Source organism: Aethalodelphis obliquidens, unplaced genomic scaffold, assembly GCF_003676395.1.
Source record: "Aethalodelphis obliquidens isolate GAN/ISIS:26980383/991018 unplaced genomic scaffold, ASM367639v1 scaffold25, whole genome shotgun sequence".
Taxonomy (NCBI): domain Eukaryota; kingdom Metazoa; phylum Chordata; class Mammalia; order Artiodactyla; family Delphinidae; genus Aethalodelphis; species Aethalodelphis obliquidens.
Window position 1 is genome coordinate 32,107,356 of NW_020837969.1, and position 15,512 is coordinate 32,122,867.

General features: G+C 51.4%; 1 protein-coding gene across 1 annotated transcript; it reads left to right on the forward strand.

The window, feature by feature from the left end:
• Positions 1 to 792: 792 nt before the first annotated feature.
• Positions 793 to 14,572, forward strand: GINS4 (GINS complex subunit 4). The gene is made up of 8 exons (XM_027122900.1): positions 793 to 954; positions 1,607 to 1,721; positions 6,556 to 6,642; positions 7,462 to 7,575; positions 10,610 to 10,707; positions 10,872 to 10,960; positions 13,297 to 13,387; positions 13,478 to 14,572. Exons 2-8 carry the CDS (start codon positions 1,626 to 1,628, stop codon positions 13,572 to 13,574), a joined length of 672 nt encoding a protein of 223 aa, XP_026978701.1. The 5' UTR covers positions 793 to 954; positions 1,607 to 1,625; the 3' UTR covers positions 13,575 to 14,572.
• Positions 14,573 to 15,512: the final 940 nt, after the last annotated feature.

Genomic DNA, 15,512 nt, shown 5'->3' on the forward strand with positions numbered 1-15,512 from the left:
AAGAAAAGCATCAGCAATTCAGAGATGAAAAACTATAATCACACAAAGAAAAAAAAATATATATATATATATATCTTTGCCCTACAGTAAAGGCAGAAGGCATAAACTGTAAATGTCAATATAACCTAGAGAGCAGCTGGGATGGAAGCACTGCCTAAAGCAATGGTTCTCCAAGCTCACCTGCCTCAGAATCATCTGATGAACCTGTTGACCGTCTCCCCCCCTCCTCCCCCGGCCCCCGCTAGTTCCCGATTCCGCAGTTCTCGGACTGGTCTGAGAACTTGCATTTTTCTCGGGTCCCAGCCGATTTGTTGCTGGTGGTCTGGAACCGCGTTTTAAGAACCACTCGCCTAAAGGCTTTTAGAGCTGGGAGTAGTGGCCACAGGTGCAGCCCCTGCAGATATGCGGTAGCCAGAAGGGCCACAAGGGAAGTGGGTGGAGAAGACGACCCAAGAGGTGGAAGCGGCCTGATTTAACACAGCCCACCTCTCTGTCGGCCAGAGCACACGCGGACGGCTGCAACCGGTGGCGGGAAGGCCCACGCCGCCGGAGCCCCCAGCCTCGGTGACCAGGCGCCTCCTGCCGACGGTCCTTGGGAGGTGTCATCCGGCACCGCACACCCAAGCCGGGACGAGGTGGGCGGGGCCCAACTCGGGCCCGCCTCCACTCAGGAAGTGGCCCAGAGAGCGAGCCACTGGGACGCAATTCCCGCCCCCAGGGTGGGCGGGGCCGTCTGGCCATGATTGGTCAGCCCCGTCCGTGCGCAGTGACGTTGAGTCCGGACGGGAAGTGTCCAAGAGGAGCGCGGGAGCTGAGAAGTGGAGGGTCAGGTGCGTCTGGGAAAGGCCTCGCGCGGACCGTTCTGCGGCCGGTGCTCCTCAGGCTGCTTCCCGCGAGGGTCCGGCCCTCGCCACCCGCCAACCCGGGGTGCCTTCGCAGCCTGCCCAGGACCGGGTGAGCGTCCGAGTGGGACCGCTGGGAGTGCGCGCGCGCCTCGGGGGAGGAGGTGACCCTGTGCTCGTGGCCCCGGGAGGGGAGCGGGAGGAATGTGTTCTCGGTGTCCCTAAGGCTCCGGGGACGCGCCCTCGTCCCCACCACCCGCCTTCCTAAGCCCTTTGGGTCACTGACCGGACAGATGTTGCTGGGCCTTGTGGCTCCAGGAAACGGGCATGGATTGGTTCTCCCAGCAATTTTATTTGCCTGCTCTTAGTGAAGAGCCGTGCTGAGCGCAGGGGCTGCACAGGTCACTGTGTCCCCAGTCCTTAGAGGTTCCAGGATTCATATTAGAGCTGAAGTGAACGCAGCCTCCGAGGAGAGGACCTCCTTCTGGAAAGCAAACAGATAATTACTGCAGGGTGTGGTAGGTGCTCAATTCAGGGTGCACGTGGAAGCCCTTGTAAGGAGTGAGCGCTTTGAGAAATTGGTCCCTGACCTAAGATTTGAACGAAGAGGTGAAGAATTACAAAACCAAAACCTATGAATTCCCTAGCCACTGCCAGTGAGCCTCTACAACCGCAGTAAAGCTTTCCCTTTTCCAGGTACGTAGTTGCATATTCTTGAAAAGAAATGGAACACACAGCATTGTATGGGTTCTTTTATTTATTAGGTTCCTGGTTTCAGAGAAGATGACAGAGGAACTGGATCTCCCGGGACAGGACTCTGATGCGGGGAGTGAGGAGGTGGTCCTGACCCCTGCAGAGCTCATTGACAGGCTGGAACAGGTAAGCAGTCCAAACAGAATCCCCCTGCTCCAAGCTCAGCCTTTTAATTTAGTCCAGCTGTGCAAATGTCAGGAATCAGGAAATGTGATGGAACTCTAGGCTTATTTCAAGAGAAGAGAGACCGCATCTTACCATCTACACAGAAATAGGAAGTAGGGGGACAGCCGGATAGAAACCTCATAATGTCAGACACAAAATTCTCAAGTGGGGCCAGAGAGGGTCAGCTTTGGGGACATTTACGAGAACAGCTCACAGAGCAAAGGATCTGCTTGGTATTTGTGGGGACCGCAGAAGTGCTTGGTAGAGACTTGTAAGGTCTAGAAAGTGCTGAAACACCTTCTTTAGGAGAAAACTGGTCTTTTTTATTTTTTTAAGTTTATTTATTTTTATTTTGGGCTGCATTGGGTCTTTGTTGCTGCGCGCGGGCTTTCTCTAGTTGCAGCACGAGGGCTTCTCATTGCAGTGGCTTCTCTTGTTGTGGAGCACGGGCTCTAAGCACGCGGGCTTCAGTAGTTGTGGCATGCGGGCTCTAGAGCGCAGGCTCAGTAGTTGTGGTACATAGGCATAGTTGCTCTGCGGCATGTGGGATCCTCCCGGACCAGGGCTTGAACCCGTATCCCCTGCATTGGCAGGCAGGTTCTTAACCACTGTGCCACCAGGGAAGCCCGAGAAAACTGGTCTTATTCTTCCCTTTCCTCCAAATACTTCCTTTTGTCCACCGTTCTGTATGTTTCCACTGCTTACCTCAAACCACTTCTGGGCTGTTTCTCCTTTTAGTCATAATCGCTGTGGCTTATTGAGTATTTCCTGTGTGCCAGGGCTCTTCACAATTGTTGTCTGAGGAGACCTTGATAGTTTTGGAGTTCAGACTACCTGTGTTTAAATCCCTGCATGTCACTCTTTTTTTTTTTTAATTTTTTAATTAAAAAAAAATTTTTTTGGCTGCAGTGGGTCTTCATTGCTGCACGTGGGCTTTCTCTAGTTGCGGCGAGCGGGGGCTACTCTTTGTTTTGGTGTGCGGGCTTCTCATTGCGGTGGCTTCTCTTATTGTGGAGCACAGGCTCTAGGCGCATGGGCTTCAGTAGTTGCAGCGTGCAGGCTCATTAGCTGTGGCACGTGGGCTTCGGTAGTTGTGGCACACGGGCTTAGTTGCTCCATGGCATGTGGGATCTTCCCGGACCAGGGCTCGAACCCGTGTCCCCTGCATTGGCAGGCGGATTCTTAACCACTGCGCCACCAGGAAAGTCCCCACTCGTCTGTTTTACAACTTAGGCAGGTTGTATAGCTTGTCTCTAGCACTTCCTTGACTGTCAGTGGAGGTAATAATAGCGGCTGCCTCACAGAGCTCTTGTGAGGATGAAATGGGGTATTATGTGTGAAGAGCTCAGAGTGTTGTCTGACGTGTGCTGAGCGCTCACTGAATGTTAGGTGCAAGTGGTCATAATCAGTACAACAATGCCCTGAGGCAAGCACTTTTGTCATCTCCATTTTACAGATGAGGAAACTGAAGCTTAGAGGTTAGAGGTGTAAAGTAACTTGCCAAGGTCACACAAGGACAGCAGAGCCAGGATGTGAACCAGGTGTCTTTGATTTACTACACCTGCTGCCTTATTCTTCTCCCTCTCACTGCCCCTTTCCAGAGCTCTCTCATGTTTGTTACTTTAGGATTCTTCATTCTTTCCTACCATTACATGCCATCGTGAGTGATAAAACCCAAGGAAGTTCATTTAAAAATTATGTCTCAGGCCTTGTTAAGAATCTGGTGGAAACTCTGGCCCTCCCTCCCAGAATAATGCACATATACACCCATGCAGAACTTTGCGTGTAATTTCAGGAGATTCACAGACACCCTGAAAATTTAAAACCCAATGAGATATCACTTATACCCATCAGAGTGGTAGAAATGAAAAAGGTGAACAGTATAAAGTGTTGGCAAGGATGTAGAGAATTTAGCACACGTATACCACGGTGTGTGTGTAACTTGGTACAGTCACTTTAAAAAATTAACGTTATTTTCTGGTCAGGTTAAAGAAGGCACACGTGTCTTGTGGCCGAATTATTCTGCTCCTGGGTGCATACCTAGAGAACGGCATATACACATAACGAGGGAGGAAAACAGCAGTAAAACGAGTAAAAGCTCCTGCCACAGCATGGACAGCTGTCAGGAGCATCACATAGAAGAACAAAAGATAAGTTGCTGAAGAAACCGTCTGTGTACCGTTCAAACCCTTGCAAAGCTGTCGTCCAGGGCCGAGCTTGCCAGCTTGGTGGTGCTGCACATGCTGAGGCTCTGCAAAGGCTCAGATGCTGACCCTCACCCTCCAGGTCAGCCGGGCCCAGACTGCTGGCATCTTCTGGGTGTCCTCAGGGCTCCCTGGGAGGGAGCCCAAGGAGGGTGGGGTCTGGCGGCCTTGGCAGGGGGTGAGCAGGAGTCACGCCTGCGGCCTGATGCTCTCCTGCCCGGAGGGCAGCCACCGCCTGGACGCTGCCGTGTAGCATGGCCTCGGGGCCGGCCTGACAGGCCACTGATGAGCACAGCTCTGGGAGCATACATAGGATACTCTTGAATGCTGGTAAAAATACGATTTAAAACTTGGTACCTAAAATGCAAAGTTTCTCTTTTTAATGGTCATATTAGTTTGCTAAGGCTGCCTAACAAAGTGCCACAGACTGGGTGGCTTTGCTGACAGAAATTTATCTTCTCAGTTCTGGAGGCTCTTCTATCTGAGAGGAGATCAAGGTGCTGACACAGTCTCCTCTGAGGCCTCTCTCCTGGACTTGGAGACGGCCGTCTTCTGTGTCCTCATGTGCTCTGTCCTCTCTGTAGGTAATTTCCCATAGAGAGTGAATGTACATAAAGAAAAGAAGGTACCAGGGACTGAGCCTTGGGAAACTCCGTGTCTGTGTCCTCTTCTTCTCCTGCAAGGACACCAGCCATATTGGATTAAGGCCCACCTAATGACCACCTTTCAACCTAACTACCTCGTTAAAAGACTGCATCTCCAAATCCAGTCACATTCTGAGGTGCTAGGAGTTAGGGCTCTAACATACAAATCGGCAGGTGGAGGCGGCACAGTTTCACCCGTAACAGTGATAAACAGACTGTTGTTAAACTTTTTTTGATGCAGTCATTTCAAACAGAGAACTTGATTATTTTTAAAAAGACTGTGAACTTAAATACAAGTTTCTCACTAAAAATTTTGAAAAGATTTTATTTGAGCATTTTGTACTAATATAAACTTTGCCCTACTGTTACATGTTTTATTACCATGATTTCATACTGTAAATGAGAACTCTCCCCCAAATCTACTCCGTTTTACCCAGTATACCATACAAGTGCTATCATTTCTTTGCGTGCCCTGTCATGGAAAGGTTGGTAAGCACCACGGAGAGATAAAAACAGAAGTAATGAAACTACAGAAAATTAATCACTAAATTCAGGCTAATGATCACCTCTGAGGAGGGAGGGGACACAAGGGGACTTGTAAAATGATGATGATACTCTTTAATGAAGCTATGTGCACATAGGTGTTTATCAGTATTCTTCATGTTATATATTTCATAAATACTTTTGTACCTATTCAGTATTTAATAAAGTCAGGTAAAAAGAAAACCTGGGCTTCCCTGGTGGCACAGTGGTTAAGAATCTGCCTGCCAATGCAGGGGACACGGGTTCGAGCCCTGGTCTGGGAACTAAGATCCCACATGCCGCAGAGCAACTAAGCCTGTGTGCCACAACTACTGAGCTTGCGCTCTAGAGCCCATGAGCCACAACTACTGAAGCCTGTGCGCCTAGAGCCCATGCTCCGCAACAAGAGAAGCCACCGCAATGAGAAGCCCACGCACTGCAACAAAGAGTAGCCCCTGCTTGCCGCAACTAGAGGAAGCCCGTGCGCAGCAACGAAGACCCAATGCAGCCAAAAATAAATAAAATAAATAAATTTATATATAAAAAAAGAAAATCTCCTGCTTTATAAGTTCTCTATGACAGTTTGATCTTTTCTCATTCATTATGCTACTTGAAAAGACAGATTGTCTTTCTGATTAATTTTATGTGTCTGCAACACTTGAGCACCTGAAAAAAAATTTCATGATAGTAGCAATACTGGTATTTAATAGTGCGTCTGAATGGTGATAATTGAAGAAGCAGACACTTAAGTGTGTCAAAATGAATAACTGGAGCGTGCTTGGCCTGTAACTCTGAGCTATTCTAGAACTCAATTTCCTGTGATTGAAAGATAAGTACAGCTTCCTCTGTTACCAGTGGATACTTCAGTTCCCTTAGCCTTGGTAATTTCTGAAACATACCAAGCATCTGGGCCTAAGTCATAAATTAGGGATTTAACGTCTTATTCCAAAAACTGCTTAATAGATAAATCTCCATTTCCTTTGTGATCCTTTGTACTCTTGGGAAGTTAGTAAATAACGCAATCTGTGTTTTCTCATCAGCAAGGTAAGGATAACTGTATCCATTTCATCTCAGTTATGATAGTGATGAATGAAAAAATTATAAAGTGCTCTGAGCTGAATGGGAGGGTGCTGGTGCCCCCTGGTGGGCAATAGCAGATACGGACACTGGTGCCCGGTGACAGGTACCGAGTGGACACCAGGTAGGGTTACTCTCAGCCATACAACACAGCCTTTCCACTAAAGGAAATAAAAAAGCCATCATTAAACATAGCTTGTCTTCAGAGCATTTCCAGTATTTCCAACCGGTAGACAGTTTCTTTGCTGAGGCAGCTGTGATTTTAGGGGTGAGTACTGACTCCCAGGGTTATTTTGCTCCATTGTGAGTAATGCCCCTTTGTGCGTTTTTCGGGCATTGTTTTTTTAGGCCTGGATGAATGAAAAGTTTGCCCCTGAGCTGCTGGAAAACAAGTCGGAAATCGTAGAATGTGTCATGGAGCAGCTGCAGCACATGGTAAGAGGTGGCCCCTCAGCCTCAGAGGAGGGCAGCTTAGAAGGTGTGTCGGCACAGTGAGAGGCCGTAGGCTGATAGCAAATCTGTTCCGTTGGGCCCAGCCTAGTTTGGGGTTTTTTTTTATTTTTTAATGTTGAATTAATTACCTACATTTACAAAGCCTGGGAACTCCTATGAACATCTGGATGTCAGCTTCTAAAAACCTGTCCTCAGCATTCCTGCATTTGTACGCGAGAACAGCTGACCAGAGCAGGGTAGGGACTGCCCCTTCCAATGTGCTCCCCAGGCCCCCAGCTCCTGGCTGCCCACCTTTCTCAGGTACCTTACCTGCCTGGCCCCGAAGCCTCTGAGTGTGTGGCCCTTGCCTTAGATGAGCCGGGCTTTAGTCACTGTCAGCCTCAGGGTGGCTTTGAAACGTTGGTATTTTACAGTTTCTCAGCTGGTGTTTTAACTACTTCCAAGACCCTTTAGACATTTCTTCTGTCTGCTGCTTCCTTCACACTCGGGCTGGGGTTCTTCTGGGGCCTTCTGACCAGCCAGATTCAGATTCTATTCAAGTGGTCATTTTCTAAAAGTAAACGAGTGCTGTCTGCACTTTATGTCGTGAGACTATGGTCATGTATTGTTTGTGTAGTTAAGAAATTAGAAGGAAATGAGAGCCCTTAAACGATGAGTTTTTTGTTCTCCTCTGACCTAAATGTAGCCTGTGTGAGTCCTTAATGTTGCCAGCGATGATGGGCTGTGCGCTGATTGAACAAATAAGGTCCTTAGTCTTTGACTCTCATGTTTTTTTACAAACTTCGTTTTCTCTGTTAACAGGAAGAAAACCTCAGGAGGGCCAAGAAGGGGGACCTGAAGGTCAGCATCCATCAGATGGAGATGGAGAGGATCCGCTTCGTCCTGAGCAGCTACCTGCGGTGTCGGCTCATGAAGGTCGGGGGGCAGGGGGCAGCTGTCGTGCGGACTGAGGGTCCTGGGAGGAGCGGGAGGGTCCAGGGCCTGCAGGTGGTGCTGAGGCCCCACGTCAGGGGAGCCAGAGTCGGGAGGGCGGGACTGTTCTGGAGAAGCATCGACGGCACGGTTGTCTCCCACCTCCAGTTAGTCTGTCTACTACTACTGTCTACTGTCTACAGACACTGTTAGTCTGTCTGCTGCGCGAACGGCCCCCCCCAGAGTGACCGTCGGGCGGTGCTGAGCGTGGAGGTATTGGCAGTGGATGAACAGGGAATACTGACCAGAGGGGACCTGGTTTTAAGAACTGTTTTGCATCTGTCGTTAAGTCAGTGTCAAATGGACCATGCTAGTGACATTCAGCTATATCTCTATGGCCGTCTAACTTATAAAAATGAAACGGCAAAACATGCTTATTTTCAATGACGTCTGTTTTAACCCTGGAAGTTCTTAACCTCCTTGAAGTTTCTTCTCATTTGGTTCCACTTGTCCTCTTAGTTATTACAAAGCAAATATGCTTGATTCTTGAACACCATGGGTGTGAACTGCCTGGGTCCATTGATACATGGAACTTTTTCATTATTTGCTGTAAAGTGATCCGAGGTTGGTTGAATCCAGGTGCAGAACCAGGGATACGGAGGGCCGACTGTAAGGCGGGGGGAGGGGAGGGCTGCTGGCACACTCAAGCCCCGAGTTGTTCAAGGGCCAGCCGTACTCTCTACCATGTGGACGCGCTTCAGATACTGAAGACAGCTCAGAAGGCTCTCGAGAGTCCTCTCAGCTAAACATTTCAGCCGTTTATTTCCATTTACTCTCCTGGTCTCTTCCCTTAAAAAGTTTATCAGTATCCTTCTTAAATTATCCCACCCACAATGGAACAGAGTTCCCGTTGTAGTTTGGTCACTTTTGTGAAAAGCAGGATGATCACTTCCCTTGTGGGTATCAGACTGGTAGTAACGCCACCCAGTGGCATGTAGCGTCTGACGGACACGTCACCCTGGGTTCATTCCGCACTCGCCATGAGCACCAACCCCTTTGGAAGTTTTTAAGCTGTTGTTATTATTATTACGCCGTCCCGTCACTCTCCTGTATTTCCATGGCTTGATTTTTGACCCCTCAGTGTAGGGCTCAGTACTTGTCCCTTTTCAGCTTCTTTTTTTGGGCCATTTCCCTGGTCTCTGGATCCCAGTCTTGTCACCTAGCCTATTGGTTATTTCAGCAAGTTTGATGAGTGTGTCATCAGAGATCTTATCTGGTTCTTTAGTAGGACTGGGCCAGTGATCGATGTCCCGCCAGAGCCTTCCCCGCCGATCGGCGTCTGTCAGTTGAATCCGTGTTCTTCTTTCACTCATTTATGCGTCTCCTAGTCTGTGCTGTCACCCAGCACCCCTGCTACAGCTTGTCCACAAGGACGTTAAAGACATCATCACGCATTTTGAAAAGCTTGAGATGTGCTACGCCTCTCCCCACCCTCAGCTGCCAGGCCGCTCAGTTTTTTGAGGCGTGTGGTGAGGTGAATGCTCTTCACGCGCACCGCTACTTTCCTTTGAGTTCACAGACCGTCTATCTGTAAGGCCATGTACAACGTGAAGGACACTGATGTGTGTTGGAAGAGTCTCCTCCTTTGTATTTTTGAAAATCAGGAAATGTGTCTGCCTCTAATCTTTCCCACCTCTTCTGAACTCAGTGACTCTGAGATTCTGAAATGGCATGTATTTTTAGTGCACGAAGTGACACAGTAGCAGCGGTGATCCACATAGGACAGGAGAAGGTGCCTCACACACTCAAACTCCGTACAGACGAGAATTTAGTTCATCCTGGAACACAGTGCGTCCGAGCCAGGAGACCTCACCGCTTTAAGGATAAGTGCTGCCTTCTCTGGGCCTTCAGCTCCTCCTTGCCATCATCGTGGTCCTGCTCGCAGAGAGCGTTTCCCTGGCAGAGGTGATCGCGAGAGCTTTGACTCCAAACGAGACTGCCTTTCCTGGTTCCTGACCACACACCTTTCTGTAGCTTTTAGCTTTGTTGTTTTTTTCTGGTAGTTCTTAGCACGCTTCCCAAGCCTCACCTCATTGTGGGTTTTATCCTTGCTGGTTATATTGTTTCTTTTGTTGTTGTTGTTAATTTATAAATTTATTTATTTATTTTTGGCTGTGTTGGGTCTTCGTTGCTGCGCACGGGCTTTCTCTAGTTGCAGCGAGTGGGGGCTACTCTTCATTGCAGTGCACAGGCTTCTCGTTGCAGTGGTACAGGCTCTAGGTGCGTGGGCTCAGTAGTTGTGGTGCAGAGCACAGGCTCTAAGTGTGTGGGCTCAGTAGTTGTGGCACGTGGGCCCAGTAGTTGTGGCTCGCAGGCTCAGTAGTTGTGGCGCATGTGCTCAGTAGTTGTGGCTCGCGGGCTCTAGAGCGCAGGCTCAGTAGTTGTGGTGCACGGGCTTAGTTGCTCCATGGCATGTGAGATCTTCCTGGACCAGGGCTCAAACCCGTGTCCCCTGCATTGGCAGGCGGATTCTTAACCACTGCGCCACCAGGGAAGTCCCTGGTTATAGTCTTATAATCGAGCATCACTCTCTGTCTGCTTAAATGTTCTGTGTGTGTCTCTCCGGCCTCTGTATCTGTTTTACTTCACAGGTTGTACAGTTGTGTCTGTACAATGACATAGAAGTGCTGGGTAACAGCCCCTTCCTTTCTCTTAACTTCCATTTCCAGTTGTCTCACCAGAGTTTCTTTCATGAAAGCCTCTCATCCTTTTTAAACTGTCTTCCTTTTTTGAGCCCTGGCCTTTGCTCCAAATTCCCTGAAACCTGCCTTCGTGAAGTCCAGTGTGTAAGTCTTATGATTAGAAAGAGTCTCAACCATGAAAACGTGTCATTTTAAGAGTCACTTTCTAGATTAACCTCGACCTGTTTCAGAAAACGAGCATGTGTGCCACTGGAATCAGACCAGACCTTCGATGACACACTTGATCGAACTTGCTGATGGCAAAAAGCGTTGACAGGTGTTTCCTGTCCCCACAGATAGAGAGGTTTTTCCCTCACGTCCTTGAAAAGGAGAGAACACGCCGTGAGGGGGAGCCTTCCAGCCTTTCTCCGGAAGAGTTTGCCTTCGCCAGAGAGTGAGTAAGCAGCGAGCGTGGGACCCGCCTTTATTTCCCTGGCTTGCCAGTGTGAGTTTGGTGGTTGTGTCCCTGAGGCCAACTGCAGGGCCACTGCTGTTGGTCTTATAGCCCTGGTGGCTCCGGGGCGTGTCGTCACTGCGATGTGGGTTTGTGTGTTTCAGGTACATGGCTAACACAGAGACGTACCTAAAGAACGTTGCCTTAAAGCACATGCCTCCTAATTTACAGAAGGTGGACCTCTTGAGGGCAGGTGAGCAGAACATTCTCCTTTCGGACATCCCGAGGGGCGTAGTTTACACCCCACGTATCTCCAGGTGTCTTAGAATAGCATCTTCATCTCCACTCTCTTCTCTCGAACATGGGCAAATAGGTGCATAGATAGATCAGCAGAAAAGAAACAGAGGGGAAGGGTTCTGGGTTAAAAACCAAAAATCGTGAAAAGCAGGCGCCGGGCTAACGAGTTCAGCATCACTTTTGTGTTCTTCCGGTTCAGAGGAAATTCTCGTAGCTGCCACTGTAAGTGCAGACTCACCCTCGTGCGCAGTCACCTCCCGAGGGTCCATGCTGTGCTCGGCTCCTCTGGGCGAGGAAGATGCCGGGGTCTCTGGTCTCCGGGGCAGCAGCGTTCCCCTCACAGGTTCCAGGCCATGCAGGGCCTGTCTCCTCGGGGGGGACGTTAGCTGGGAGGCTGGGATGCCTACGGGGGTCCCTCAGTGCTCCTGATCTTCGGTTGTGAGCAGCCTCCCGGCTGTGGGAAGGGGAGCAGGACAGACGGCAGGGAGGCGCCAGGGGGGGAAGCACGGCCATCTCCTCTGCCTCTCGCCCCCTTGCTCGGTCCCCTGAAAGTCTGCCGAGCCACGGCGGGGGGGCCCTGGTGGTAACCCCTAAACTTGGGTCAGCCAGCAGGGCCCCTGGCCTGTGGCCTCCAGCCCTCCCCCCCAGCCTTTCCCAGCTCGCCGTGTCCACGCAGGACCTCACGGGGGCCTGGAGTCCACAGGTTCCCAAGCTGAGTTCACGACAGCCGAGCCCTGAGCGTCGCTCGCCGACCCAGCCTGGGGGTCGCGCCCTGAGCCCTGCCGCTGGCGGGGGACTTAGCCCCGGCTGTCACAGCTAAGTACCACCGACAGGACGGGGGCGCCTGACCAGCCGGCATGGATCTTCTCACAGATGTGGAGGCCAGAGTCCATGGTCAGGTGCTGACAGTGTTGGTTTCCCCGAGTCTCTCTCCTTGGCTTGCAGGCGGCCGCCCCCTGCACACGCACCCTGCTGTCTGTCCCTCTCCTCAGCAGGTTGCATCAGGACCCCACCCTGACGGCTTCATTTTGCCTCTTTAGAGGTCTGGTCTCCAAATCCATTCCCGTCCTGAAGTACTGGGGTTCGGGGCTTCAGCGTGTCATCGTGGAGGGGACACCAGGAGCAAGCCCACCGCGTGCCGGGCTTGTGGAACTCTGAACTGGTCATTTTGGTGAACGGCCTGAGGGACACAGGAGGCCCAGTCCGTGTCCAGTTTAGCCTCTTTTGTCTGCACTTACGAGTGGGGCAAGGACCACGTCCCTATTCACTGCCCAGCACCACCTGTCATATCCAGTTGAGCCGGGTCCAGGCCGTTGCCCCAGAGCTGCTTCTACTTGATGCTGGCCAACACCTCCTGACGCTCATGTGTCGCTTGTCCTGGGTCCCTTCCAAGGACCAGAGCTGGGCGCCTAGGGCTGGAGCTGTTTGGGAGCCAGCCTGCCCTCGTGAGATCAGAGCCTTGCTCACGTAGCCCAGATGCCCCCTGGAGCACGGAGACCGCAGTGGCAGGGTCGTGGAAGGGCGTTGTAGCCGAACGTCCTTCGAGGGTTTCCTCACATCAGCAGCAGCCCAGTGGGCCCAGCTGACCCTGCTGAAGTTGGTGTCTCTGGCAGGCCCAGAACCCCCGAGCAGCCCAGGGGACCCTCCCTGGACCTTTGCGGTCAGTTATCCTGACCCCCCTCCCGTAGACAGGGAACCGAGGGCAGCCCCACACCTGAGCTGGGCTCTGAACACTGAGTTGTCCGGTGGGTTCTCCGGACCCCGCAGGTGATGGGGTCCTCTTGGCACAAACGGAGCCGCAGGCAGGGAAGGGCTGGAGAGCTGCCAGCGCGGGGCACTTCGTGGTGAAGTGCTGGCTGGTGGTAGAGAGGGAGGGATGCTTACAGCGCGCAGCCCGTATTCATCTCCCTGACGTTCAAGGCCATCGCCGTGTGACCCAGTCTCCCTAACATCCAGTCTTCCCACCCTTTATACAGACATACTTTCTGGCCCGATTCACACACTCTGTCCTCCTAAGACGTCACGCGTGTTTCTCCCATGGCCCTCACTCTTCCTCCCAGGCGCCCTGCAGATCTTAGGGCCTCATCACTTGTCAAATGAGCGGGTGCCGTTTGAAACCTTGAGGGAAGCATGCTGTTTCTAGAAGGAGCCAGATCCCTCCTCAGATCCCTGCCCCCAAGAGGCTTTTACATCAGGGCTCCCTTTGTGCCTGAGGCAGTTAATCCCAGCAGCTTCTCCATCCCGATCTCGTTAGCTGAGCATTTTCTGATCACACTATCGTCCTCCTCGCAGTTCCCAAACCAGATCTGGATTCATATGTGTTTCTGAGGGTGAAAGAGCGACAAGAAAACATACTGGTAGAACCGGAAACAGATGAGCAGAGGTGAGTGGCGTTTGCGTTGTGGATGGTGGGAAGCGTTCCTCCCCATGGGGCTGCAGCCGAGCTCCGCGGGTACATTGTTTTCTCTTCCAGGGACTATGTGATCGACCTGGAGGAGGGCTCACAGCACTTGATCCGATACAAAACCATCGCACCCCTGGTCGCTTCTGGAGCCGTACAGCTGATTTAAAACCGGAAGCAACTAACCAAGAGTGAGGACATGGCACGTTGGAGAACGTATTTGGAAACCCCACGTGTCAGCCGGTGCCCGAGGATGGGAACTTTTCCCGGCAGTGCCATGGGTCACTGGGGCATTGAGATCTGCTCGGGGCAGATCCCTCCCTGGCTGCTTCAGCCAGGATCAGCAGGTGGGCTCATCACTCTGCCGACCCCGCGGCTGGGCAGGGACACGGAAGCGCCCTTCGTGGTGGTGTTTGAACTGAGGAAAGTGAGGCCAAGGGGGTGCATAGAAAGGCCTCGCTGCCTGTGATGAGGGGACTGGTGGGCCCCAACCTGACAGCTGCAGGAGCGCTCCCTCAACCCTCCTGGTAGGAAGAGTGTAAATAGATTAAACCGTGTGGCCGCCCTGTATAGTATGTCACTGACTTGTGTAAACTCAGCTTCTGGAGCCTCTGCTCTCGCACTTAAAGCCAACTTCTGTCGTGCCTAACTGAGCATCACAACCAATAACCTAGTAACTAGGTCTCGGTTTCATGGCAGAAGGAGCCCGTGGGCATTTCCCAGCGTGTAGTCTAGTGAGGTGCATCCTCCCCGTGGCGAACTGCAGCGTCGGGTGGTCTCCCAGGCCAGCCTGCAGGCCATGTGCCAGCCTTGACCAGGGCCCCGGGGGCAGGGCAGCAGCAGCTCTCCTACGCCGCCACCTCAGCGGCAGCTGTTCCTTTTTAGGCTCTTCACTTTCTCAAGGGGAATAGATGAAATTAACCTCGGTGAGTGGACAGTGTCTCAGTGACACCCGAGGAGGGATGTACACACGTGAATCGTCTTTCCTTGAAACGTGATACAGAGCAACTGCCTTCCAGTCTTTCTTGCTCGATGCAAAGGCAGGTTTTCATCTACATGATGTTGGCTCTTGGAGTAATCAGTGTAATATTGCTGTCATTTCCAAGAGAAATCACTAAGTGAAAGCAAGGAAGGTTTTATTCGTTAATAAAAACGTTTTATATCTCACGCAGTGCTTTGTTTTCTCCAGAGCGTTTTCACCCTCTTCAGCCATTCATTAAATAAATGTGCAGTGAGCACACAGTATGCCGGGCACAGTCCACCACACTGGGGCTCCAAGCCAGAAGGAGATGGTCACTGACCCTGCTCAGGTGGGAGAAGTGCCTTGAAGAGACTTAGAACGGGGGGCTCACGGGGGCTCACCAGCATGACTGGGTGCTCTGAGAGGCTCTCACTGATTTCAGTGAATCTCACTGAATTAGGCTGAGGTCTGAATAACAAGAAGGGGCCAGACACAGAACTCGAAAGGCTTTCCAGGCAGAAAAGGCAGCTTGTGCAAAGGCCCTGAGGCAGAAACGAATTCTACCTGCAGTCGGTGTGGCTAGAAGGCAGTGGGCACAATGCAGAAGGGTGCAGGATTAAGGTCCGAGAGGCAGGCTGGCCCCAGATCACTTAACGGCTTTGTTAGCAAGGACCCCATGGGTCCTCACAGCATCCTGAGAAGCAGGCAGGGCTGGTAGTAGGTAAATAGGTGGGAAACAAGGTGGGCGTTTAGCAATAAGTCTGAACCCAAGTCTCCTTCCTCGGGGCCACCTTGTGGTCCCATGTCACCGTTGCCTCTGCTGTGGAGAGGAGAGGACCGGGCTGCATCATGTCACCCGCTCCCGCCCTGTTCATGCCGGGCAGCACGGAGGAGTAAGGTGGTCACTGAAGCCACAGAGCTCATTGCTCCATTTCCTAGGTCACCTCTGCAAAGGAAGACTGGTTTAGATAAGCCATTTCGAAATAAAGGGGAAGTTGAATTTCAAAACCAAGTGAAGGGAAATGACGTGGTTTAGTGTGACGTCTTTAACATTTTCAATTTGTGGGGAGTATTTTGCTTTATGGTTAAAAACTCATCACTGGAAGCAGGATGGGATATTGACTTCAAACAGTGGCATCATACCTT

What these genes read in the sequence shown, in the direction of transcription:
- GINS4 (XM_027122900.1), top strand. Translation starts at nt 1,626, where the DNA reads ATGACAGAGGAACTGGATCTCCCGGGACAGGACTCTGATGCGGGGAGT. An exon ending in TGCGGTGTCGGCTCATGAAG is followed by an intron (nt 7,576 to 10,609) that starts GTCGGGGGGCAG and finishes CTGTCCCCACAG; the next exon opens with ATAGAGAGGTTTTTCCCTCA. An exon ending in GGTGGACCTCTTGAGGGCAG is followed by an intron (nt 10,961 to 13,296) that starts GTGAGCAGAACA and finishes TCCTCCTCGCAG; the next exon opens with TTCCCAAACCAGATCTGGAT.